General features: G+C 40.5%; 11 protein-coding genes across 11 annotated transcripts; 6 read left to right on the forward strand and 5 right to left on the reverse strand.

The window, feature by feature from the left end:
* Window positions 1-5,133: 5,133 nt before the first annotated feature.
* Window positions 5,134-6,455, reverse strand: SS1G_06697 (predicted protein; the record flags this gene model as incomplete). Its single annotated transcript, XM_001592406.1, has 5 exons — window positions 5,134-5,180; window positions 5,410-5,460; window positions 5,544-5,605; window positions 6,080-6,124; window positions 6,316-6,455. The coding sequence occupies 5 exons, from the start codon at window positions 6,453-6,455 to the stop codon at window positions 5,134-5,136; spliced, it is 345 nt and encodes a 114-aa protein (XP_001592456.1).
* A 432-nt stretch (window positions 6,456-6,887) lies between these two features.
* On the reverse strand, window positions 6,888-8,500 carry SS1G_06698 (hypothetical protein; the record flags this gene model as incomplete). The annotated part of the gene is made up of 2 exons (XM_001592407.1): window positions 6,888-8,189; window positions 8,294-8,500. The coding sequence occupies 2 exons, from the start codon at window positions 8,498-8,500 to the stop codon at window positions 6,888-6,890; spliced, it is 1,509 nt and encodes a 502-aa protein (XP_001592457.1).
* Window positions 8,501-8,757: 257 nt separating this feature from the next.
* Window positions 8,758-9,476, forward strand: SS1G_06699 (predicted protein; the record flags this gene model as incomplete). Its single annotated transcript, XM_001592408.1, has 3 exons — window positions 8,758-8,768; window positions 9,073-9,239; window positions 9,418-9,476. The coding sequence occupies 3 exons, from the start codon at window positions 8,758-8,760 to the stop codon at window positions 9,474-9,476; spliced, it is 237 nt and encodes a 78-aa protein (XP_001592458.1).
* Window positions 9,477-10,251: 775 nt separating this feature from the next.
* On the forward strand, window positions 10,252-12,909 carry SS1G_06700 (hypothetical protein; the record flags this gene model as incomplete). The annotated part of the gene is made up of 2 exons (XM_001592409.1): window positions 10,252-10,336; window positions 10,427-12,909. 2 exons carry the CDS (start codon window positions 10,252-10,254, stop codon window positions 12,907-12,909), a joined length of 2,568 nt encoding a protein of 855 aa, XP_001592459.1.
* A 1,218-nt stretch (window positions 12,910-14,127) lies between these two features.
* On the forward strand, window positions 14,128-15,526 carry SS1G_06701 (hypothetical protein; the record flags this gene model as incomplete). Its single annotated transcript, XM_001592410.1, has 2 exons — window positions 14,128-14,886; window positions 15,011-15,526. 2 exons carry the CDS (start codon window positions 14,128-14,130, stop codon window positions 15,524-15,526), a joined length of 1,275 nt encoding a protein of 424 aa, XP_001592460.1.
* A 1,218-nt stretch (window positions 15,527-16,744) lies between these two features.
* SS1G_06702 (predicted protein) lies at window positions 16,745-18,247 on the reverse strand (the record flags this gene model as incomplete). The annotated part of the gene is made up of 5 exons (XM_001592411.1): window positions 16,745-16,767; window positions 17,071-17,135; window positions 17,201-17,274; window positions 17,795-17,916; window positions 18,163-18,247. The coding sequence occupies 5 exons, from the start codon at window positions 18,245-18,247 to the stop codon at window positions 16,745-16,747; spliced, it is 369 nt and encodes a 122-aa protein (XP_001592461.1).
* Window positions 18,248-19,725: 1,478 nt separating this feature from the next.
* On the forward strand, window positions 19,726-20,999 carry SS1G_06703 (predicted protein; the record flags this gene model as incomplete). Its single annotated transcript, XM_001592412.1, has 4 exons — window positions 19,726-19,764; window positions 19,820-19,847; window positions 19,903-20,236; window positions 20,519-20,999. The coding sequence occupies 4 exons, from the start codon at window positions 19,726-19,728 to the stop codon at window positions 20,997-20,999; spliced, it is 882 nt and encodes a 293-aa protein (XP_001592462.1).
* An 861-nt stretch (window positions 21,000-21,860) lies between these two features.
* SS1G_06704 (predicted protein) lies at window positions 21,861-22,775 on the reverse strand (the record flags this gene model as incomplete). Its single annotated transcript, XM_001592413.1, has 3 exons — window positions 21,861-21,929; window positions 22,075-22,145; window positions 22,727-22,775. The coding sequence occupies 3 exons, from the start codon at window positions 22,773-22,775 to the stop codon at window positions 21,861-21,863; spliced, it is 189 nt and encodes a 62-aa protein (XP_001592463.1).
* Window positions 22,776-22,981: 206 nt separating this feature from the next.
* Window positions 22,982-24,174, forward strand: SS1G_06705 (predicted protein; the record flags this gene model as incomplete). Its single annotated transcript, XM_001592414.1, has 4 exons — window positions 22,982-23,091; window positions 23,276-23,349; window positions 23,584-23,687; window positions 24,133-24,174. 4 exons carry the CDS (start codon window positions 22,982-22,984, stop codon window positions 24,172-24,174), a joined length of 330 nt encoding a protein of 109 aa, XP_001592464.1.
* Window positions 24,175-24,907: 733 nt separating this feature from the next.
* Window positions 24,908-25,330, forward strand: SS1G_06706 (predicted protein; the record flags this gene model as incomplete). The annotated part of the gene is made up of 2 exons (XM_001592415.1): window positions 24,908-24,945; window positions 25,192-25,330. The coding sequence occupies 2 exons, from the start codon at window positions 24,908-24,910 to the stop codon at window positions 25,328-25,330; spliced, it is 177 nt and encodes a 58-aa protein (XP_001592465.1).
* Window positions 25,331-25,657: 327 nt separating this feature from the next.
* Window positions 25,658-26,697, reverse strand: SS1G_06707 (predicted protein; the record flags this gene model as incomplete). Its single annotated transcript, XM_001592416.1, has 4 exons — window positions 25,658-25,678; window positions 25,745-25,881; window positions 25,956-26,013; window positions 26,632-26,697. The coding sequence occupies 4 exons, from the start codon at window positions 26,695-26,697 to the stop codon at window positions 25,658-25,660; spliced, it is 282 nt and encodes a 93-aa protein (XP_001592466.1).
* Window positions 26,698-26,891: the final 194 nt, after the last annotated feature.

Here is a 26,891-nt window from a genome sequence, read left to right on the forward strand (position 1 = left end):
ATTTCTGTCCTATAATTACTGTAGTAGGTGTTTACTGAGCCCCACGACGACATCATTTATTATATGTATAAGAATGTGTATCATTGATTCTTCGTAGATGTATTCATTGTATTGAGAAGGCTGAGATATTAATTATCCCTTAATCGATACATAATTCATATAATTTGAAATATGTTTAGTATGAGTCATAGTTAAATGCTATGTTGTACTGCAGCAATAAAGGAGGCGCATGCTTTTTCGATGAAAGCGACATATCAAAACCCAGCCTCGTTTGTACGCCATACTATTCCCAAAATATTCCAAATATCCTACAAGAGCGCCACAATCACATTCACATTTCCATCCCTTTGTTTGGAATGAAGGGTTGAAAGTACGTATCCTCCGTATATCAAAAACTCTACTGTAACACAAACATGATTGCTTCCGTTCCCGAGGTTGCTTATGATACCTACCTACCTACTGAAACTATACGGATACCTCGGATTGAATACGACACAATACGATACGATATCACAACCAAAACCCAACCGAGGAAATAAATTATGTGTCGGAACGGAATACTCTAATTTCCATCCTGTGCTCAGAATATGATGACCACAATTATCAATAATAAACCAAGCGAGGTTTAATTTTAAATCTTTCAACCCAGCTCAAACCTGCACAGTGCAAACTCAAGCTTTTCTCTAAATTCTCACCCACACTTCCCCCATCTTACGCCAAGAAAAAAGCATCAAACGATGACGGGCTTTTGTTTTTTTTTTGTTTTCTTTATCAACATCAATCAATTCTTCATTAATATTTCATGCACGCACGATACATAGATAGAAAAGCTCCCGAGATGATGGATTTTTATACTCCGTAATTAATGATTTAAAGTTGTCCCCCACGATTTCAATATATTTAGGTTTTTTTTATGTTTTAAATTTTTGATCTGACAGCTATTTTGTTTTCTTGTTGGGAAGTTTGGGTGACTGATTGGATTGGATTGGGATTGATTATTGGATTGATTGGACTGATTGGATTGGATTGATCACATGTTTATTTTTTGACACGTTTGGTTCTTGTGATGATTGGATGAGTTTTGAACTTTTGAACTTTTGAAATCCTGTACAGAGTAATAAGGAGAGGTGTCAACAATATTGGGAATCATGTCGAAAGGTGATGAGTATTGTATTATCATCCACTCATAATGCCAGCTGTACTTTATATGTAAGAAGCATGTTCATGGGCAATGAAGAGCGATATTGAAGAACATCGCTCGAACAAGTTAAGTTATATGTAATATTGCCATACTGCTGCTGCAAGACGTGTCTCCCTCCATTTTGTTATCAACTAAGAATCAATACTATCTATTGAACAATTAATCAATCAATTAATCAATCATGAAGTTACATTACCTACCTACCTACCTACAAAAGGTTGCAGAATAAAGGGTCTTTCATGAATCAGTTACAGCTTACCATCACTGTAACACTTCTCCATTTATTAATTTCATTTCAATCCATTTCATCTCACTACATGCATATCCTATCCTCCTCCCTCCAACCACCATCTGCAAGATTCCGAGCTTTCACATCCACAAAATGTCATTCATGATGCATCCCATTCATCCCATTTATTCATTCATTCATTTTCATTCCATACACCTCCATCGAACAATTATCGAAGAAATCCAGCTAAAGAATCCAATCAAAGCAGATGGAAAATTGAAAAATGACCGAGTAGCAAAATATCCTTGGATATGTATGTAGGTAGGTAGGTTAGTTGACGTGTCACTGCCTGCACTTTTTTCCCTCTTACCGAGTAAGCTGCGCATTACTACATACAGTAGAAACTATGGATTGTAGATTATGGAGTTCGAGTGCATATGTATCTAAGGAATTATAATGCATGGTGAGCTGAAGGAAGGAGGAAGAAAAGTGAAGATAAAAAAAATATCTACCCAGATAGGTAGGTATATATACTCCGTAGAGAATCTGGACTTGACTTTTTTATTAATTAATTGATTTATTTATTTATTTAGGTATATATATTATTATAGTCTAGTGTGTAATAATAAATATAATTTGATAGATGTGTTATGAGGTTTGCCGTCTAGATCACGTGGAAGTGCTCTAGGCTCTCGAGGTGGTTTATAACTAGGCGTCAAGCAGGGACTTAAAGTAATGACAATAATGCAATTCGTAACTAATGAGAGTTTATGGACCTTCGATTCGTATGGACCTACGATTTGTATCCTTGAATATGCAGGGTCCATCACGTGACTTGGATCAGACTATATGTCCAAGCTTGCTAAGGGTGGGGAGATCTCGTGAGGAAGTTGTCATACAATTTTGTATGTAAATTTCCTTGCTTTTCCATAGGGTCGAAGCTTATACGGACAGGTTGACTGTTACCTTCGTAACAAGATGTCTCGGGAATTTTTATAAGTTAAGATGAAGATATATATCTTTTTCGAGTATTTTTCTCGTTTCTTTTGTAATTGTAATGTTACGTCAGACTCCACAAGCCCATTACCACGTGATTCAATCACGTGATAGATCCCACATAATTTGCACGAAAAATAAAGGTCCAACATATTCTTAGGTCCAGGACCTTTCGGGGTCCTGAAGGTCCATAGCATGAAGGTCTATATAGTCAGGACGGATTTCCTTTGTGTAGAGCTTCGTGCTCAAGATCAATCATTTAGTATACTCTACTATTAGTTACGAATTGCATTATTGTCATTACTTTAAGTCCCTGCTTGACGCCTAGTTATAAACCACCTCGAGAGCCTAGAGCACTTCCACGTGATCTAGACGGCAAACCTCGTAACATGTAAGTTTTATAAAGTAGATGAAGTTTTATTTGTTTATGTTTTACCTTTTTGCAGTGAGGTTGATGGTGAGATGATATATCGTATCGCATCACAGAGCGGGCAGGTTAGGTAGGTAATCTTTAAGGCTGAGTGAGTTACTCGATTTGTGGTTTGCTGGTTATTTTATTTTATCTGATTTGTGGTTTGGGGATTTGGGGGTTGGTTTGCTTGGTGTTGAGATGACTTTGGATAATTGAATTGAATGATTGGATAGTTTCAATTGTGGAATTCGAAGAGCTGCAAATGTCGAAATGGTTATACTTATTTATACTTATGGATCACCAGATGTTGAGATCGGTTTAGAAGATTGAGATGGGTTTACTATATTAAAGTAGCCTTGGATATTGAGATGGTTACGGATATTGCAATAGCCTCAAGTGAAGTGATGAAAGAGCTGCAGATATATATTGATGGGGCCTTGGATATCTAGATGGTTATGGATATTGAAATGATTATGTGCGGATATTGATATTGGCATTGATTTTTTTCTTTTTATTCTTTTCTTTTATTAAAATGACTTAGCTATGGATAATATCCATAGCTTCAGACAGTGAGGTAGGACAGCCTTATATATTCAGGTACTCTCTCATATTGAGATTGTTATAGATAAATAGCCTGGCGAGCCTTCAATAATACAATGGCTTCAGGACATTGAAGTACTTAGTTTCCGTTGTTTTATTTCTAGGTTCGAAGGTTATCTATCTATCTATCTAGCATTACGAAAATATCATCATCCATCAGCTCTTCTCTTCGATCCTGGCGCTGTGCTATAACTCCCATCATCCATTCTTTTGTTCGCTCTTGTTTTTAAGACTCTTTTGGTCACTATCCGATTGTCATGCATGGGTAATTTATGTGTTAAGCGGGATAAATCTTCAGGTCAATGGTATATTATTGGGTTTCTTGAGACCAGAAAGAGCATCCGATTGAATTGATTGATTCTCTAGCTAAGCAGTTAAGCTGCGAGTATATATTCAAAAAATGAAGGAATAAGGTTAGATATTCAGCCTTCGGAATTAAAGTACTTTGAAATCAAAATATTGAAAGCAAACAAACAGTATACCAAAAAGGAAAGAATGAATTAAAAGTTGAGTTTTGTTTGCTCCTTATATGCATCATATAATATATATGCATATGCTGCCAAGATCCCAGGAGGTCAACACATATTATTGTGCATTTTTACTTGATCTTGAACAGTATTCCAAATAATAGAAGGCAAAAGTGGCTTTTGGTTTTGCTATAATCCTTTTAAACTTTATGAACTTTATGAAGTGTGTCAACTTGTGGTCAAGACATTTTATTTCAAAGGCAATGTGTAAAAAACAGGCTACACTCCCAATTATACGGTTGAAAGAAACTTGGTATAGATCTGAGATTGAGTATAAACTCTCTTCATAGAAATCAGACGCCGGGAAATTAAAGAACAAGCTCCTATCTCCATGAGACCACGAATTCAAAAGTGGAACACTTGATAGATCTAACTGGCAAAGTATGGTTGGTATAAAAAAGAACATCGGAATCTCTATTTCAGCAGAACGACTTTCTTTTAACTTAATGTTCTCTGGTTAAACTCGATCAAGTTTCTACTTCCAATGTCGATATCACGGAGGATATGACTATCAAGTAATTTTAACGATAGCTATCCTCTCTCTAACTTCACCCTTCTCTGCAGATCCATCTCCCAGAAAAGAAGCGAACGGCTCTTCCTCCCATTATATATATATATATTCCAGATCCTCGAAATCTAGACCTTGCACTAGCAATATCTCTAAGCTTAAGGTCACCAGTTCTAACCCCTTCAACGCCAGTAGGTAACAAATACCCAATATTTTCCAGGCGCAGCACAAGTTAAGATGTGTTGACCTCCTGGGATCTTGGCAGCATATGCATATATATTATATGATGCATATAAGGAGCAAACAAAACTCAACTTTTAATTCATTCTTTCCTTTTTGGTATACTGTTTGTTTGCTTTCAATATTTTGATTTCAAAGTACTTTAATTCCGAAGGCTGAATATCTAACCTTATTCCTTCATTTTTTGAATATATACTCGCAGCTTAACTGCTTAGCTAGAGAATCAATCAATTCAATCGGATGCTCTTTCTGGTCTCAAGAAACCCAATAAGATGTTAGTAACAAGACGAAATAAAACAGTGAAGAGAAGACGAGAATGAAATGCTGCACCGCTGAGTACGAAGATAGTCACGCCTTTCCAATCCTTTCAGAATTAGGGCTAGCAAATCATGTTTGAGTACAAGATATCGAGATCCATCTCTAAGCCAAGAGGAAGGGTGTCCATGTAATAAACGCGGTAATTTTCTCTACTTATATATTTTTTGTCAGCAATCAACATGAACACTCATAATGAGAATACTGAGATCATGTTGGGGGACTTAGCAAGTCCTAGCCTTTAATATCTAGCATTTAGCTAAAGAATATATGCCGCGGAGTCCGAGGCAATGAAGTTTGTACGAGGAGATGCGGTCGAGAATCTGAGAAATCATGAGGATGAATCTGCGGGGTATTGTGTCTAAGTAAGTTTTAACTCACCAAGTATTTCCTTCTCATACATCAACTTGCTCACCAAGAAACTCCTGTAGACTGTAGCTATATGTAGTCAAGAGAAATAGCGAGAGGAGTGAAATTTGAAAAGGGTTGAAAGCTTAATATAGATCTATACTTACAGGATTCTAGAGATTTTGGAAAAGGTAAGGAATACGAGGTTCTGACAGGTTCAGAGAGGATTCTAGAAGTGTTTTAATAATATAATATGATATGGAAAGGAAAGAAAAGAGTATCATCAAGCTGCGAAATCCCCGAACGAACAAAAGATTGATCTAATAATTTGTTAATAATTAATTAAAACTAATATTGATATGTAAAGTTTGTAAGATCTTTATACGATGATTGGATGGCTATGGGAATGGATAGGAGGTTAGAAAATAGAATTATCAACTGTTAAGATAAAATATATGAAAAGAAAGGGCTTCTCAGGATTTTGTATTAGATGATTCAGGGAATGAAGTGCCTAATCCGTGGATTTCTAATGCTAATGATCAACAACCAATTGGAATCTGGAAAGTCTGCGAATGCGAAGAGTGGTAGATGTAGATATCATAGTTAAATCTACATCATCTTACTCTTGATCTAAAAAGCCCAACATTAACATTAACAGGCAAGAATATTACCACAATTTCTAAAAAAAAAGCCCTTTACATACCTATTAATATATGATGACATTGACAGCGAATCAGGGAAATCCAATCTGATCTTTAAAATTAACCTGCAGTCAAAACCAGTATATATATACTCATCCTCTCTACCCACAACTACCTCGATGTTTCAAATAAATCAAATCAACTATTTATATATATATATATATATATAAACTCCAAACAACCCAAACCATCTACACCCTCCAACACCACCACTACCTCCAAAACCTCCAAAACCTACTCCAAATAAACCCAAAACCAAAACATTCCCCAAATCTTTAAATCCTCAAAATCATTAGAATCCACCCATACATACCCATACATACCCACAACAAATAAAACATCCCAAAACCCTTTTAATATCAACATCTCAATATCCATCTCAATCTAACTCCTAATCTAACTCCCAATCTAACTCCCAACTAACTCTCTCGAAATTCCATTTAACTCCAAGCTAAAATCCCAAAATCCAACTCAAATCAACATCATCCCATCCCAATCATTTCCAAAATCCATCCACCACACTAGACGTAAACATCAAATTATACAAATACAGATATCAACAGATCAACAAGTAATAACTTTGACATGACTTCCACCCTTTCAAGCAAAACATCATCACTTTAATGTGTCGACAATCACTACGGATTTGTATCATTACTATCTAGGATCGCTTGATCTCCAGAATACTTTCAGAATATTGTATATAAATATAGAGAAATAAAACGCCAGAAAGGAATAAAAATATTATATTTCTTTTCTCTGTTATAAATCATTGTATAATTACACATAACATGGTATCATATTCTCTCTCTACACTCTCCGTAAAACCCACAACCCCTTCGCAGCCCTCTTTACACTCTCCGTTCTCGTCATCTGTCTCCTCACGGGCACATTAGCTTCCTCCTCACTCTTTTCCTCCTCTTCACACTCTCTTTCCATCTCCCTCTCCCTCCTCGCTCCATCATCATCCCTTATTTCCTTCTCCCCATCACCTTCCCTCAAATTATCCAATTCCTTAATTTTCCACGCCCTAACACCCCACATACACATCGCAGCTCCAATATACATACATCCTGCGTAAACCTGTGCATGTAGATAAATATCCCCAGATGAAGCTCTCAACCTTAATCCAATTGGTTCTGAAAATGTGCAAGGGATCACTAGAACTAGCCAAGTTATAGATAGAGCCGAAGGAAGAACTTTCAAACCAACTACTTCTGCGCCTACTGGAGCGATAGTAGCCCAAAATGTACCCGATACAGTTCCAACAATAAGGGCAAAGAAGATGAGAACGCCGTAGGATTTAGCAAAGATCCATATGACAAGACAGAAAATTCCTGCAAGGAAAGTACACACGCCAGCCATGTTGATACGTCCGGTTACATCTGAGAAGCCTCCCACAAATGGCCGACCAAGACCTTGTCCAAGATTTAGGAGAGCACCAATAACTGAACCTTGCTTGGCTGAGAGACCTATACTCCTCGCGTAATTCGGTAAGGAGAAGAGAAGAACGATATATGCAAGCATACTGAAGAATCCCCATCCAAGCAAGAGGAGAAATTCAGGCCTTTTGAATAATTGCATGTCAAAAGCTTTTTGCACAGATCCAACAGCTTTATTTCGATCCTTAACCATGATTGTGCAAATGGTATTAACTCCAAAAGCCAAAATGGCCAATATCCGAAAAGCCCAGCCTAATCCAATAGATTGAATCATTGCGTTTGTCCCCAAGGAATATATTAACCCTCCCAGCCCACTTCCAGCTGCTGAAATACCATTGGCTAAAGATCGGCGCTTCGAGAACCACTGTGGGACGACTCCAACACTACCTACGAATAAAAATCCCATACCGAACCCAAAAGCGACACCTTGTGATAGAAACAAATGCCATATCTCATATGCAAAAGAAGCTCCCAGAAGTCCCGCCGTTTCGAACAAGATACCAACGGCTAGAGTAATTTGTGTCCCAAACTTTCGCGTACAGATGGTAGCTACTGGTGCCGTAAACAGAGCTAGGGAAATCGATAAACCACCAACGAATGCATATTCAAGTGAAGTTGCGCCAGGAAAAGTATTATTCGCGAGGTAGTGAGCAAGAAAGACTCCATACGACTGACAGGTTCATTAGCATTAAAGAAAGTATATCAAGCTTTCTCACTAACACTGTTCACTCCCCAGGTATGTCCATTGATTAAGAATACGCATGCGACACACACCCAACCATATCCGCCATCCGGAGGTACATCAGTCGGTTTTGAGTCCTTTATTCTTTCGGGGTCGTCGGTGTAATGTCCTTGGTCTTTCACTGGATGGGTCTTATCTAACGGGGCCCTTATATGATTGTCCACATTCCCCACCACATTCGCATCGCTGATTTCGTTGTCATGCTGTATTCCTGACCGCTCATCTTTTGGGGCACTCATCTCATAGAGGGGAGAAATGCTGGTGGTTCAATGCAGAAGGAAAAGGAATGAGATGAAAGAAGTATAGATAAAATATACTTGAAGAGAGGAAGAAATTGGTAACGATTATAAAAGGAAATGCATAGAGATAAGTAAGGCCAATAGCAATCTCCTACTCACCGTAACCGGCGCATGAATTCGAGATGTCATGGCGAAGGACGTGAAAATTTTAGTCATGAAATGGATTTTCTTTACCTGAGCTCTTCCCCGCAAAGCTAATGGGTACTAGGTAGGTAATCCGTCGAGTTATTCACTACCTATGGCTCTGGTTATGGTGTCTGTAGAATCCAATCGCTATAAACTCGGGAATAAGAAAAAGAAAGCTTCATCAAGACACCTACCGAGTACCTTGTTAATGGTTGATTTGGAGCCGAAGATCCGATGGTTGTCCTTCACCACCAATCATTTTGCTGGAGGAGATGGACATTTATGGATACCGGTGTCTATGTAGTTATGTGCCGGTATATTGTAATGGCTGTTGCCAATTGCGAGCAAGCCATGGATCAAGAATGGCTGACATTGATACACTGAAGAGGGCGTGAGATTCGGAGGTTCCTATGGGTGTGGAGACGCTGGTGGGTTGCGATGGAAGAGGTGAAGAAGAGATGCAGAAGAAGAAAGGAACAAAATGCTGGCACTGGATATGCCTCCACTCTACCTACAGAAGGGCGTGGTGTCATTTTTACATTTAGGTGTAGAAGTAGGTGCAGAAAGAGAGAAACAAAATACTGCTACCTAGTAGGTACCTACCTTAATCACCTTTAAAGTTTACCCCCTCTGTAACGTTTCCCGGGTGGTACCCAACCTCTTTTGATAAAATGTCATCTCATTCGTTCCCATGTATTTCTTACTAATCAGCTTTTCTACTCGGAATACAGCCGCTTCGGCGTATTCGTTGTTCTGGATGCGTTTTCAACTTAATATGCAGCTACCATGACCAAATCCCCATTAACTGGATCCAAAAAATGCAGATAAAAAGGAAGAAATTAATGGAACCTTCAGAAGCTTGGAGAATCTTGCTGGTTTATGAGAAATCAGACTTTTATATGGTTTTAATTACGCAAGTAATATATCTTCACAATTGGTATGATACGAATCAGCGAATGAATGAATGATTGATACATTTTCCCTTGCTGCTTGCATGTTTTCCCCAAGTGTTGTTGCTGCGACGACTGTTTTAGCCCCAGCCAATTGTTGACTGCGGCGCGATAAACGATAAAGCGAAATAGAAACATTGTCATTCATTTGTATAGAAGACAGCTGAGAGAACTTAAAAGGTTAAAAGTACAAAGTGATACAATTCATATTTGACTCACTTTCCTGTTACTCTCAAATTCACAATATCTCAGACCTATAACAAGTATATGTTATTATTATTACTTGGCACTCTCTGCTCCGTACAATCTCTACAATCAATATCTTTTGTTGGTAAACATTGTTTTCCCTTTACTCTCTTCCCTCTCCCCTCTATAATTTCCTCAATTTCTCTCCCTCCTTCACCATCTTCAATACCCAACCAGTATTGACCCACGAATCATACCTCGAATATTGTTATCACAAATACTTGGAACTTTCACATTGGATACAACCTCTGACGCAACACACACCGCCAACGAATCCACCTACACTGCCTACCATACTTAAAGCTTCTCTGCCTTGTCAAAATTGTTAGTTTGGAAGAGAACCAACTTTTTTACCTTCTAATATTCACCATGTTGTTAAGAGAAAAATCCAAAGTGCAAACCGACCGTAAGGTCTCTCCTCCTGGGCCGTCATATATGTCAAATGATCAATTTGGTGAGCTCGATTTTTCTCTTCTGGTTTACACCTACATGAGAAATTCGAGAGGTTCGAAAATGGTCTTGTCTCTCTGCTAACAATTCGCAGCGGACTACTTGGCAGATTTAAGAAATAATCGTGTTACACGCCCGAGTGGTGCAAGACCTGCCCCTCCAAGTAAACGCAGACAATCGAATTCACTATCGTCGATATTATCAGCTAGCACCCCGGTCCCACCAGAGATCCCAGCTTCTGTCGATCCTTCACCGCGACCCGAAAGTTCCTTTTCGCGCCGACCAGCTCGAAATTCCCTCGGATCATATTCATCAGTCAGCTCGAGAGCAGGTCGATCACTTGTTCAGCCACCATCTCAAGAGCCCCCTCTCAAACCCTCTGAAGTTGTACCTAGTGCTACATATATAGAACGTGGTCTGAGATGGATGGAAAAGGAAGAGGCAGTAGCTCTACGAGAGGCTATGGAGGACATGGATATGAAAGGAGAGGATGACGAGGAACTGCGAATTCACAATGCCGCCCAAGAGGAAGCATCCGAGTTAGTCTATGTCCACCAGTTTGGGGAAAAATTCAAGAACCCTGACGCGCCATATCGATATAAAGATCACTTGAGAAAGAACAGTTATGCACACGCGAGGACACAAAGCGCTGGACGCAACGGAGGCCTTGTTATGGCTACAGGACTTGCTAGGGATACAGTTCCAAGGACAAACTCAACCAGTAGCGATGATGAAGGACAAAGGAGCTCTGGAAGTTCAACACCTCCGTCCCCAATCAAGGCTGGCGTTACTGCAGAATCAACGTTACGTGGATCTCTAGATACTGGTCGAGATGCAATGGCTCAACAAGCGGCTACCAAAACTTACGGTGGTGTTAGCCGATTACAACACGGAAGAAAAATGGGCGGTGGTGGTAAGAGAAATATTAGCGGAGAGATCAAACGCAGCTTTACCGGTGAACAGATTTGGGAGGAGCCAGAACGAGAAACCACGAGCGACTCCGATCGTGGTCGAACTTTAGATGGTCGTCCTGCCTCTGCCCTACAAGCCAAACCCCGGAACCCTCTCAATCGTGTCCAATTTTCGGGCGATGTTCAACGATCGAATAGTTCTCCTCCTGAAATCACCAAGAAGCTTTCCACAACCGAGATCTATAAGAATCCACCAACGCAATCAAGAAATCCTGTATACACTGCAAATCCGCCCCCAGCGAACGTACCAGAAGCCGAGAAGGAAGATGTCCCAAAAAAGAATGGTGTTGAGATCAGAGGTGATGATATACGTCAAGCGACAAGTATGCGTCTTAGTGACCGCAGCCCAAAACTCCCCACACCCACTGCAGTCAGTGATAAACCTGGCCGACCTATTGTAAGCTTTGATAAAAATTGGAAGCCGCAAGAGGCTGATGACAAGCCAGAAGTGCGAAGAAGATCGCCGTTCGATCGCCGTCCAAATAGCCAAAAGCAAAGCGTACCTGCTCGACCAAGTCCGACGCCTATCGCATCAAACAAGGATTCTAGTGCACCGTCCAAAGTGAACGTTCCAGTGCCCAATATAAATGTCTCAGCAACACCGTCAGTCCCTACCATAAGCTTTCCTGATTCCCCTAAAATTTCCGTTTCGGCTCCTAGTGTTCCAACGATCATTGAACCAGGGTCAAGCTCAACCAAATCAGCATCAGCTGTACCAACGATAAATATTCCGACCATCAACGAGCCAGTATCTCAGTCCAAGCCTCAGATTCCCACAATTTCAGAACCTGGATCGTCTCAATCAAAAGCAAGGCCCCTCCCAGATCCGAAGACTGCCTCAAAACGTCCTAACCCACGACAAGCCCCTACGCCTGTTCCTCGAGGCCACTGGTCTCCTGCGGTAGGTAGTCGAGCCACTGCAACTTGCCACCAGTGTCAATTGCCAATTGAAGGAAAAGTAGTGGCCCTTCGCGGTATACCCGAGCGCTTCCATCCGGAATGCTTTATATGTTTTACATGCGGTACCGCTCTTCAAGATCTCGAAATCAGCCCAGAACCCGCCATCTCCCGCGCAGCACGTCTCGATCGTATCAAGCGTCGTGCACAGGGAGAAATCATCCCCGATACTGAAGGTGAAACAGAAGCCGAAGACGGAGATGCTAGACTACGATTCTATTGCCATCTCGACTGGCACGAACTTTATGCCCCTCGCTGTAAACATTGCAAAACCCCCATCATCGGTGAACATGCCGTTGCACTTGGAGAGCACTGGCACTATGGACATTTCTTTTGCGCCGAGTGTGGAGACCCTTTCGAACAAGGAATGACGCATATCGAAAAAGATGGATATGCCTGGTGCCTTTCATGCCAGACCAAGCGCACGGAACGCAAGGCCCCGAAATGTAAAAAATGCAAGAAAGCCGTCCTAGGCCAGTACGTTCAAGCGTTAGGTGGTGAATGGCATGATGAATGCTTTAGATGCGGGCACTGTGCGGGTGGATTCGATGATGGGCAGATTTTCCCTTGTCAGAGGGGAAATAAGGGGGACGGTGGTGAAATTATTGTGCTTTGTACGGGATGCATGGAGAAGGAATTGAAGCAATGAAGGCCTGTATGACTTATGCATCTATGTTTTCATCTGTATTTCTTGTCTATCGTTTTACACTTTGGGGCAGGGTAGGGTTTGGATTTGGATGGGTGGTTGGTTCTTGATTGATTTCAGCACTGAATATTCCCTTTGTGAGCATGAGAGCGAGCGCGTTGGGAACCTAACAAGCAAAGCCAGCATTTTCCTTATGTGTATACATACATTCCTTTTTCGAGAAGATGGGAGTAGTAAGGAGGAAATGGAATGAATAAATTGATTCTATATAAATGTGCAAGGTGATGTTCATTGTATAATTTGTATATCTTGATGGTAGTGCTTCTGTTGTGTGTATTTACTGATTAGTAGCACTTGCTGGTAATTCATAGATTAGCTCGGGTTAGAGGCAATACTTCTGTTATAAACTTGTGATTATACAGATACTTATTATAGACCTATTAGTACTCGGATAAGTAGATTAGATTAGATCGATCGAAGGTGTCACCGGAAAACGTTAAGTTGTTTTGTACTTAGACTGACAAACGCAATCACATGTAAATAATTAACGATTACCTAATTGATCTTAGTCCGCCTCTAGTGCGGGAACGCACCTTCCCGATTGTTGAGATTATGCGGAATGTTCCTGGGCCTAAGCGGAATAATTGTAAGGGTCTTCCTAAAAAGCACGAGACCCTTTTTGGAAAATGACAGGAAATTCATAATCCCCTCCTCTTATCTCACATTCATTCATCTTCTTCCTTATTCACAACCATTTTATTTTGTTCCTTACCCTTAGAGCATTATCCATTTCAAGTACATTGAGACATTGGCCAGAAGAGTTCAACCCTCAATTACATTGCAGCACTCCAAAACTACAGAACAAACTACTTTGAACAGGACGAACAATATTCTTTAGAGATACCCCTATTTCTCTTCGTCCAGCTACAATATTTGGGGATATTAATATATTCGAAAGTTTTGGTAAAGCTGGGGCATCAACTATCTGCCATCTGCAGAAATTCAACTGTCATTTGTCTGACGTTATCGCTGGGTCAATCGTGTAGGGTATTACTGAGTCTTCAAAGCTTCAGAGTCCTATCATCTAAAACACACCCTGATTCACTAGGTCAGTCATCTCATCCTATCATTTGGAAATTATTAATAGCTTTGAAACAGAAAGTCTACGTTGATTCTGCATCCTTTCGCTAGCGGCCGATTCCTTTCGTAAAACAAAACACAATGGCCACAACATCAACTCCAAATGCTTCCATTGGCAAGATTCGTTTCATCCCCCTCTCTTACAACTCCGCCGAGTCGCAGACATCAGCCCTACGTCTAATCCTGACACTGCGCCCCGATTGGGGACGAACTGATGGGAAGATAGAATTTATACGATTTACGGATGGCATAACAAACACCCTGTTGAAGGTCATCAACAAAAGACCTGGGCTTTCCGCGGAAGAGATTGATAATGAGGCAGTTCTGCTGCGGGCTTATGGTCAAGGAACCGATTTGATCATTGACCGAGAGCGCGAGACTCAAAATCACGAATTACTTACGCAATTCAATTTAGCACCAGCGTTGCTTGCCCGATTTAAGAATGGAATGCTATATCGATTCATTAGAGGAGCGGTCACCAGTCCTGCAGACCTCAGAGAAAAAAGGATTTGGCGTGGAGTAGCTAGACGATTGGCAGAGTGGCATGCGGTTGTTCCGTGTCTTTCAGCGGATCGTGAGGCTCAACCCACAGAAATAAATGGTAGTGAACAATTTGCTTTTCCAGCTACATCAAGCAAAATGGATCCTGCTCTGCAAACTGCTATTGACAACATTGCTCCTGGCAAGCCAGCCCCTAATGTTTGGACGGTAATGCAAAAATGGATATATGCACTTCCAGTGGGATCAGAGGTAGAAAAGACTCGACAGGCAACTTTGCAAAAGGAATTAACTCGCTTGGTTGCTGAGCTCAGCAATCGACCGGGTCTTGGTGAAAATAGCGTGAGTGACCTTCGTGAAACCCGATGCGACCATAGTTGTCTTTGCAGGCAATGTAGTGCTACCATAACGATGCAGCTCCTGCTGTAGCCTCCCCGTCGCCAAGAATCGTGCTAACATTCTCCAGCTTGTATTTGCCCACTGCGACCTTCTAAGTGGTAATGTTATTGTGCAACCTCAAGCTACTGGCATCACTACCCCGCCTGATGTAGAGACAGTCAGTTTCATCGATTACGAATATGCAACACCATCTCCAGCAGCATTTGATATTGCCAATCATTTTGCGGAGTGGGGAGGATTTGATTGCGAATATCAATATTTGCCCTCACGCGCGGAAAGACTCGATTTTGTTCACGAATATATCCGAAGTTACTTTGCTCATTTGAAGCAAACTTATGATGAGGAAGCAGAAGTTCAGAAAATGTTTACCGAAGTGGATATATTTCGGGCAGTTCCCGGATTCTACTGGGGAATTTGGGCCTTGATCCAGGCCACGATATCTCAAATAGATTTTGATTATGCTGCATACGCAGAGATGAGACTAGGAGAATATTGGGCTTGGAGGGAGGAGAATGATGGAAGTCGAGCGGCTTCTGGCAAGGAAATGCCCTTGAGAGAGAGAAGATGGGCGCAGGACGCATAAATATCAAATTCTTTCTAACACAAAGAAAAGTTTTGGAATTTGTTTAGAGCGATTTGCATATTCAGAAGGCTTCAACGCCTAAAAGCGTAGCCCAGTAGTAGAAGACTGGAGTCTTCAACGACAATAATTCGAGATACCTAATGAAGTTTTAAAAGTATATAGCTCGATTTTAATAATAGAACAAAAGTGATGGTCTATATTACTATATGTTTTTATGAGTAATTGTATGCTATTATTGCAAAGCAGTAGATAATAGATGTCTTTTTTCTGATTAAGATGAAAAGAAAAACAAGGTTGGTCCTTTTAATGACTTGGAAATATGGGATGTTTAGGGTAGGTAGAGGGGATAGATATGATAGATTTGATAGTAGTAGAGTCAGTTGGTATTTATGTAACCTTCAATAGTGATCTAGATGTCTGGATGTCTGGATGTGGAGATATTGAGATGTAGTATTATATATATATATATATATATATACATACATGAATCAGGGGATATATAAATGATAATAATCATGATAATAATCATGATAATAAAGGATGAAGAATAAAGGATTAGGGATTAAGAATTAAGAATTAAAATTATTTGTAATGGGGGAGGATGAAATGGGATAGTAGGAGAATGGACTATGGTGGATATATGTATGGTTTGTTATTATGATGTAATGTAGTGGAATGAGATAGTAAGAGGATAGGATAGGATAATGGCAGGATGGAATAGTGGGGGAGTGGGATAGTGAGGGGATGGGATAGTGAGGGATGGGGTGATGTTGGGGTATATTCTTTGCGTTTGGGTTTGTTTGTGCTGGTTTTTGGGTATGTATGTATATATGTTATGTTATGTTTGTATACTAGGGGTAGCGTATGGGATATGGGATATGGGATATGGGATATGGGATATGGGATATGGGATATGGGATATGGGATATGGGATATGGGAGAGGGAGAGATGGAGGAAGGGAGAAGGAGGGATAAAGCCAGATTCGCTGGATTGTAATAGCTAATCGTTCTACAATTGAAATTTCTTTCGCATAACGACTCATGGTCAATGGCGAGATTCATTGACTTTGAACCTGATAATTTTTAGTTTAATGGAATTGTATCGATATAGGAGGGTGCGTTAGTTGCTCATGTATGTAGTTGCACAAGAAAGCAGTTTTACGTAGCTAAAATGACCCGGTTTGGATGTCCCTAGCGAACCATTGGCGGACAAGATTGCTAGAGTTCGTAATCGATATCCGCTTGTGTTATTATAGTGTTAGTATAGCAGTATCATCGGAGATCCAATAGTACCTAGATATATACTTCGTACTTAGTACTCATGTCTGTGTCACCAATGACCGTACCGTCACATGTACATCCATAACCTTAGTTATGAATGTAAGCTTGAGATCCAAGGAGCTGGGAAGTAGTGATGAACAGATTGAACACACAATACTCCGTAATAGTAGCTAATAAGTAGTTTCGCACCATACTTACTCCTTTGCGATTAGTATCATCACTAAATTTTGATCTACAACCAGATGATGGGCCGTGTATCTTACTAGGGTAGGTACTCGCGTGCGGCGTCTCGAGCGTTACGCCGATTCTACCCAGTTGGTAACTGGCACTGCATGGCCTTATTAGACTTTTCATGGTAATCAAACTGTTAAAAGGCTGCCTAGTGATGCTAACCTAATCAAGGTCATGGACAGACTAGGTTCCCGAGTAGGTACAGCAGTAAAAGTACTCTTTACAATACCAAGTAGCTACATTTATTCAGTACCACGACGTTAGGTCCCTTTGGGTTATTAATACCGCAAACACAGCGATGCGATAGAGTAAACATTCAAGAAGCAAAAAACATTCACACGTTCAGCCCGAAAAATAACAGAGATTAACAATCCTATTTTGGGTTCTGACCTCAGAATCTGTTTCAAAACATTTACGCGTACAAGTATCATGTTTGCGTGACCTTTATACACGTACGAGTTAGCATCAGTTATTACTGTCGTTGAATCTGATGTGATGTGTATGTAAGCTGCATGGACATGCTTATATTATAGTATTACCACTATGCCATACCATACCATACCATACCAGCACTTCGGAACGATCTTCTCGAAATCTTAATCATGAGCGGTCGTGGCGATCTGACCACAGATCCATTTCCCATTTCATCTTGTGCTACTTACTCCCATCTCACTCACTAGTTATTTGATACTTGATACTTCTCAATTATAGACTTCATTACCCCACATCCATCTTCCATCATCACACTATTCCTACTGGCGTCAAGGCAAGGCTGACAACCCATTGCGCCCCTAAACCAGTCTTAGATTTTCGTCGCTCGGTGGCTTTGTGGGACGACTTTTCTTGGTGTTGTGTCCTTTCAATGACTCGACGCAATGCTAACTACAGTCAGTCAGTACTCTTTCTGTAAGGAGTACATCTCATTGCCTCCTTGAACATCAAAGTTGAGATCGAGATCGAGATTGCAGGTTGGATGGCTAGGTATACAATACACGAATAGCATCTACTAGGTAGGGTTGGTTATACATCGGGTATTTTGTAGGGTAGTAGTGAGGTAAATTCAAGTTAAATTCAGGTCCAAATTCCAGGAGCCAGGAACAATTTGACGAAATATCTAAAAATACCCGATGCAACTTTAGAAATTCTTAATTTTGCTGGGTTCACGACTTTATGTGGCGACAACGTTAATTCGACGTCAATATCACTCATCATTTATGCCAGCAAGAATAACCAAGTCGGTAATTTTGTTCCCATGTATTATTGCTAAGGTGACCTTTAATTGGGAATACCGTTGAGAATACGATGGATATACCGACGGTAATGGTACGGCCCCAGTAAGGTACTAACAATGGATATAGACTCTCGTAAGAATATAGACTCGGATGTACAAATAAATCATCGTTCAATAACTTCAGAATCATTTTTCGTTCCACAAAACCTTTTCAATGTTTAAAATGTTGACCCAAGGAACTGATTGATTACCCTAGTCACTCTCTTACTTTCCCTAGCGATCCAAAAACCAGCGGGATGCCCATACCAAGATTCGTTTTCCGATTTTTGACATTGAGTTTAAATTAGCTTCCCTTCAAAATGTGTGTGTAGGTTTATTAGTGTATTAAAATAATGTTATTATTGGCTGCATCGTTTTAAAACTTTCAAAGCTCTATGCAAAGCTGAAGCCGTTTCAACAAATCATCTCGAAGGATCATCATACTTTGACCCTGACGGAGCTTAACACATCACCGTCCAAATGTCTATCCTCAATGCTAAGCTTAGGATCAACATCAGTGGATGAAAATAGCACTACCTGAGCCTCCGGATTTGCAGCATGGCTCGCTATCATCAGCTATGGCAGTGCTGCACTATATTTCCAAAGTGTTACTGTGAGTGCGTTTCATGCCAGATGATCATCGACTGCTCCGTGGAAAACAATTTTAACGATTAATTAGATCTTGGTAAATCATACTTTCACCGCGGTGGTGGCACTACCCCAAAGTAGATGGTGATTAATAGTATGTCGGGACAATCTTTGTGATCAAAACCTAAAGTTGACATGAGAAAGCTAAAGCAAGCAGGAAGAGTGTTGTATCATTACGCGGCTCTTAGCTCCTGTCGAGATTTGCTTTAAATGAACACCAAATGATACTAGATGATCCGAGGGGAATGGAGCTGGTGAGCCAATGGCTTAGGAGCTTCCGTTTAGCCTCCTCCAACGAACCATGGAGAAAGTTTTGAATTTCTGACCTTCTCGCTTATATTTTAATCCTAGTCGAGTCCAATCTCAGGCGCATGGCATCTATACAGAGTATTATTACACACCCCCCTAATCACTATTGACGGGTGGAGCGTGTTGTTGAAGCGGTCGGGACACCCCACCTCTGGAAACACCAGGGATAGTCCTAGCGATTCAAGGCTGAGGATTAGCACGATGCCATGCCCCATTCCTGAATTGGTTACCATCCATGCGCCCGCCTAGAAGGCATATTTGGTAGGATGAAAATGCTAGTGATCAAGGATATAATGATCTCACTGAACTGCGGACCTGAAGGAACAGCCGGTATAACTCAGTGTCCTTTCCCATCAGACCGTTTTTGTTATATATCATCTAGGCATCACCCAACATAACCATGACCACCACATTCACATCCACTATTTACAACTCTGGGCAGTACTTTTACACAACATCAATGGATTCATCAGCGGATAAAGAAGAGCGCAAGCGCGAGGTATGTTGACTCTCTATTAGGCAACTACCATACACGGACTGATAAAAAGTTATAGTACAATCGTCTTGCACAAAGAGAATTCCGTATGCACTTTGTGGTCTACATTACCTTTATTGAAACTAATGATGAATTTACCAGGCCGAAGAAGAAAGGAACACCTCAAGAATCTCGAGCAAGCCCAAAAAGAACAGAGCTCTGAGCAATCGGAAGAGATTGAACGTTTAAGATATCAAAATGATGAACTCAGACGAGAGAATGAAGCTCTCCGAGCACAAATTTACGGTTCAACATCACAAGGTCTCCTACTCCAACCACTAGGACCGATTTCGTCCGATCACCGACAGTACTCTTTATCCCCATCCATTTCTGGTGCCTCTATTTCAAATGCTAGTAGTCCTCCAGCTTCTTTGAGTTCAGACATGATGTCTATGGGCTCCATGCCAATGACGACCGCCATGATTTCACCATCTACGTATGCGTATACCGATTCCGCGGCTCTATCTTCTCAGCCATATAATATGGTACATCAATCCGGCCTCCGTCCACATAACTCACAAAGCTCACCTGATATATCAGGGTACTCACCCCGAACTACAATGGGGACATCCAATTTTCAACACCCATCTCTAAATATTCCTCAAGCGGGCGGACGTGCAAACGTCACTGACCAACAATCGAGGACATCTTCTTCAGGACAAAAGTTAGTAGGCCCTATGGACGACGCAGCTTATTCGTGGTATTAACGGGTCTGAAGTATCTCCATGGCTATGCTGCCCTACGATCGCAAGAAAAGTCGCACTCAAATCCGGGAGCTTTTCCATCCGCTCCTTTCCGATCCTTCAATTTTAAATGGTTCCTCTCCCGATCGTCATCTCGCTCTTCTTCACTCCATGGTCGATATCCTCCCTCCCACTCTCAAGCCAAATAAATCGCAACTCGCAACCGCTCACTATTATGCTATTGATATGATTGCTTCTCCTTCTTTACGCGATCGTCTCATGACTTTAACCCAAGATGTGACGCAAAGCTTCATTAGGGACTTTGGGAGTTGTATTGGGGAAGCGGAGGATATTGGTCAGATTATTATCTGGGGAGAAGATCCTTATAATGAAATGGCGTGGGAAATATCGCAACCTTTGTTAGAGAGATGGGGTTGGTTACTTGGTCGAGGATTTGTTGATAGAAGTAATGCGTGGAGGATACAAAGAGGTGCTCTTCCTTTACCTGAGTGGTAGATGATTGTTTTTCTTTACTTTCTTTTTTATTATTCTTCTTCTTCTTTTTCTTTTTCTTCGTTCTTTAGGGGGATTTCGGCGTTGGTGTGCTAAGTGAGTGGGGATCAGATCATTCACGCACTCGGGGCTAAGGCTAACGGTAAAGTAAGGAAGGAAGGAAGGATCCTTACGGTATGGACTGACGGCACATTTATCTCAGCATAGCGAACGGCGTTCCGCGTTGAAAATTGGTGGCAATATATATATATGTATTATGTATGATGGTTTTTTCTATATATGCATTTTTTTGGGTTGGGAACTTGGGTTTAGAGTAGAGAGAGCGAGAGATCTTTCCTGGTGGGAATGAATGATGGGGATGAGTTTGAGTTTTTATATTTATATATATACATATATATTTATTTATTTATATGATATTCGTTATTACTTCTACTTTTATTATTCTTATAATTGTGGTTATTGATTGCTATTACTATGAAAAAAGTATATACATCTTAAAATTCAATAGTAATGTGATATCGAATCTTGCGCGAATATATATATATATACACATACATATAACCGGTACTTCCCATACCCAGACGTCGCCACGTATATATGTATAAGGGTACTATGTTGCAAGCGGGGAACTGGCTGTGGTGAAATTTGTTACGGTATGTGGTTTGAGGGAGCTGGTAATATAGGAAGATTTTCCTGGGGCCAGAGGGGGAAGGGGAGAGGAGAGAGGGGATTTTGAAGGAGGGTGGTTTTTGGGAGTGCTGGGCTGAGGTGTGGTGAGGAGGTGAGCTGGGCAAAGGGGTGTCTGGGCAAGGGGTGAGGTATGGAGTTGGGATATCGGGTTAGGATATGGAGTTGAGCTATTGACTATTGAGCTATTGATCCATCACAATAACCTTCTACCAACCCCGCCTGTAACCTTACATACATAACATCCTAAATCCCAAACCTCAACGATCAGATATCAATAACATTTCTTCCCCCTTCCCCTCCTTACAGTATACAAAAGCAGAATACTCAACCCTCTCAAATCCACAGATAGCACGCACATATATAACGCAAAACCACCAAATCAACATACCATACCATACCATACCATACCATCAAAATAATTAAGCTTAACATATATAGCTGGGGTAACATGCATACCACCTACCTTGGAACAGCGATCAATAGTACCTTTCCAAATGTAGCCTATATCTACCTAGGTATCTAGGTATTTACGTACCCGATTACATGGTACGCTAGAGATGATTGAATATCGATGGATGTTGAAACTTGGGTCGGATATTGATCGGATGATTATGCTTAAATGTGTGATGAATGGAATGGAAAGTGTATGTACTGCGAATATGTGTGTATATTTTACAGATATAGATAGATAGGGATAGAAATAGAAATAGAGGAGTTTATTTGATGTTATTCACATGCATATGAATATTTCTTCCATTTCTAAGCGGATACCTGCAGATGGCGATGAAATGAAATGAATGAATGGATGAACCATGCATAGGAAAACCCGTCCGAGGGTTTCGACGGTTAATGGTGGATAAGGTGGCTTAGCACACCGTTTACTGTGTTATTTCATGGAACCATACTTCCTAAGTTTCGATCACGAATCTTTAATTGTAGATCTCGTTCTTTAGTCTTTTGAGTTAATTAGTTAGCGTGACTATTAATCAATAATAACAATAACAAAAATGTTTGAACTTTGAATGAACGAATAAACGAACAACAACGATGAACAAACATCTCGGCAACCGAAATCAAAAAATCGCTCATTTTTTTTTCTCATTATGTGCTCACATATAGACAGACCAATCTAATCTACTCTACCTTCCCATACCGTCGGAGAGAAATGGTACTTTCCATCCTTGGCACATTGAGCACTTTCTTCAAATGGTTAATGTGAAAGTATAGTAGGAGAGTAGTTAACGCTGCTTACTCATCTGTACATATCCAGTAGCCAGGGGGATGCGCTAAGCACCATGCCATGCACTATGCGCTACAACACAGCACTCAAAGTTGCTGGGTCTCGAAACCATCATTTTTCATTTTCCCCGCGACTAGCTAGCTACTACCCAAGTATTATCCATACGTGAGTTTAAGAATACACGTTGTTGATATTGAGGTTACATTGTAAGGAATTTTAGTATTCTATTCCATTATTCGAATTTCGCATCCATATATCTATCCACAGGGAACAGACAGACAGCACAGGGTTCCTGATACCCAATCTCGCCCTTCGGCTTTATAATTATAAGTTATACATACGGACGGAGTAACCACAAATTTAAGAAGAATGCCTTACCGCCATACGGTACGGGGAAGGATCATTTCTACTCCCTGTTCTTCCGTGAGTGGATTCCTTTTTCATGGATTCAGTACTCTACCTCCGTACAGTACTCTAGAGAGGTAAAGTGAAGAAACGAAACCGAAACCTAAACCTAAACCTGCCAAAGTAAGTTCAAAAATTTCCAAGCCCCTTCCCGTCGCCACTAAGCGAGCTGGCTTTGTAGGGATAGGGATTAAGGTTATTTCTTTTACTTTCCTTTTTTGGGGGATAGTGTGTGATACTATTGTATTATAGGTAACAAGCGGGCTTTACAAGCATCCATCCTTTTTGGAAAAGTTTTTGATTGGTTTGCTCGTTTGGACTGGTGGGGTCCCGTTGGAAACGTTGGTTTCTATGGAGTATGTTGTTATTGCTGATTTCTTGTGGGGTGGTTGGGGGCTGGATTTTCGTCGGGAGGTACTAGGTTCTAGGTAGCACCGTTTGATCTTCTTGTCGCGCTAATCTGGATAATTGGAGTTTTGTATTTAATGATGGGAGGTGTGTATCTAAGTATTTGCAGAACGAAAGCGAAAGCGAAAGTGGGAGGACTGACTGATTGTTAAGTGAGAAAGGAGGATGGGAGATATCATTGAATGAACATGAACATACAGATACTCCTTTTCAAATTTTTCGTATGTATGGCTTGCGATTGCTTCTTGTACATTTCGCTAACTATGCTAAGGTTATTGTTCATCTACTTATCCATGATATACGTATATATGCAGTAGCAGCTGTATAATCTCAATGGATTGATTATTCTACCGACTTTAGTTCGCGCAGAAAATATACTTGCTACCAAAATAGTATCTACAGTTCGGACTTCAGAACCGTCATACTTCATTTTAATACCAAGCACCAAAAGACTCTCAATAAAATAACCCTAATACACATTCCATTCAATATCAGCCACTCTCTACGGAGTCCTGGATCAGCACAAGGAAGAGGGAGTCTAAAAAGATCTGACAAGTTACAACAGCATACAAGGTTGGTTGGCGTACTAACATGCAGCAGCCACATTAAGTGAGATTCCGGCCCCCAAATAATCAATCAATTTTTAAGTAAAGAATGATATAATAGATGATAAGCTCGAGCTCGCAAGGTATTACTTTACAGCTGAGGAAGAAAACTCTCCACGAACACAGTAAGCTACTTATTTACTCGAGACGAAACAAAATGTTAGTTCATGCGGAGACGAGGCGTAGGGCTGTATGTTTCGAAGCGGAAGTTCGCTGCGCATGCATGCTAGGATGTCCGGGTTCGTGGCTCACATCAGCTAACGATTCTATTGCTAGAATCATCGATTGTATCTGTAGATAGCTGAGGGATCTCCGAATTTTTATCCTAGATCTATTGGAGAGTTATGACGACGAGAATATTACTGAGATTTCTACAAGGTAGTTCTCGGTGTGCAAATGTAGATGCAAGTGCATTCAAGGAAATTGCTTATCTTCCGCATGCATCGAGCATATGTACATCTATCTATCATCTTATTCGACGACATACGATTTTCGAATTTCAAATCCTCGGTACCTACTAGGTATAGATAGATGGATATCTGCGAACGATGCGTTGTGTCATAATGGCTAATATCCGCAAGGCTGACTTTATATATCAGCTGTATGATGACGTGATTGTGATTGGTGGGCTCGTACGAGGTGCATACTCTGTGTGTATCGCGGATATCTCTGCGGCGCATTGCTATAGTTAGCTCTTGTAATTGATTTATGTATGTATGAATGTGGAGGGGATAAATGTTGGAATTAGCTAGTATGTGAGAATGGAATGGAATGGGATGGATGGGGATATGCGATGTGGATGGAGGCTTGGTTTCGCGATGTGTGAGTGTGTTAATTAACCTCACAGTATTGTTGCTACTGTACTTTTCGCCCCCAAAGGAAGTTCTTTCGTGGGTATGATGGTGGTTTCTATTGTAAGGGTGCAATGCAGTGAGGATGCAGTGAGAATAGAATGGAGATGTTATATTATCTCCGTACGTAGTTAAAGGAGATAGGAGATAGAGGTTAATGTTCTGATCTTCCATGATGCAACCGTTTTATTCTCCTATATGGTTTAACAGATGCGTACCAGTGGTATCATTCAAAAGATTATTAAGAATATATGGAGATGGAAGTCTACTCTATATATCTAAGGTGAGATATCTGCACATATGAAGCGGCATCTCAAGCCGAGAATAGGCACAGAATGATTTTTTATCGATGTGAGCTTTAAATTTATCCCATGATTTATTGAATACAGAATATAGAAATCTCCTCATTCTCATTTATATATACTTTATGATATTCCCATCTCAATACGATGGGGCCGGTAATCAGCGTCTCTCAATCCATATCTATCATTCAAATTAATAACCGTTTCCTTCCCAGCAGCAAGTGAACTTCTGGACTTAAATCCATACCTCTCCGTCCCGTTTACAGATTAGATACTGGTATCTCAATGGTAAATAAGAGATAAGAAATAAGATACAAAGATGATAGTCGATGAGTAGGTCATCCGTAATCGATAGTCCGTGATTCTCCGAGTTCATTTCATAACCTGAAGACATATATAGTATAGGTAATTAATTAATGGATATATTTCAGACACCTATCGATAGAATATCGATTCACCTTGATCAAAGATATCCAACCTATACACATTCCAAATTCCTTTGCCAACTTTATAATCCTGCAATTATGTAGATACTGTCTTGCTCCGAAATAGTGACTTTCCATCAAATATTCACTCAATCCCCTACTGGAGTAGAAGTAAAGTAAAGTACTAGGTAAGTAAGTGACCCTTTCCCACAATCCTATCATCCTTATCACATCAAAACCAAAAACCAAATACCAAATACCAAATACCAAAACCGTCAATTGCAATTACAAATCTGGATCTCTCTTCCTTGACTCTAAATCTGAGTACCAAACAGCATAATTAATATAAATATATGTACCTTCCTTCCTACACATAATCATTTCCGAGAGAAACTATTAAGGAGAGCATATCACCAAAGCAGCCTCTATATTCGAGAAACTTTAAAGAACTATTAATCGATAGATTAATATATATTCATTCTCCCCCCCTCCCCCTCTCTCTTCCTCTCTTCTTCTCCCCCAAAATTCCACCCTCCTTCCCAAAAGTTTATTGAAACAGAGACCCAAATAAGAACCTCTATCCTTGAACAGGGAGATATTGTTTAAAAATATAAAACTCTAAATGATAATTACCTCGCTTCCTCAAGTATTTCAATACATACCATCGCTATACTAACTCTCATCAACGATCAACTACAGCGATGAATACCATAGGGTTCCGGCCGAAGAAAATGTTTTGCTTGTTTATCTCAGAATCCTTCACTCTAAGAGACATTGCTGTTTTAACTTTACAGGAAGTTTGATGGTACTGTACTAGGAATCTCTGATCTATTTCTATATAAATCTATATTCTAGCTCAGATAAATGATAAGTATCGTACATTCAATACATTGGATGTTCTCCATCGATATCGCATAATAGGCGAACCGTCAAAAAGGAAAAACCACGCCCGGCTGGTTTTAGCCCAAA

This window comes from Sclerotinia sclerotiorum, genomic scaffold (genome assembly GCF_000146945.2).
Source record: "Sclerotinia sclerotiorum 1980 UF-70 scaffold_8 genomic scaffold, whole genome shotgun sequence".
NCBI classification, from domain to species: domain Eukaryota; kingdom Fungi; phylum Ascomycota; class Leotiomycetes; order Helotiales; family Sclerotiniaceae; genus Sclerotinia; species Sclerotinia sclerotiorum.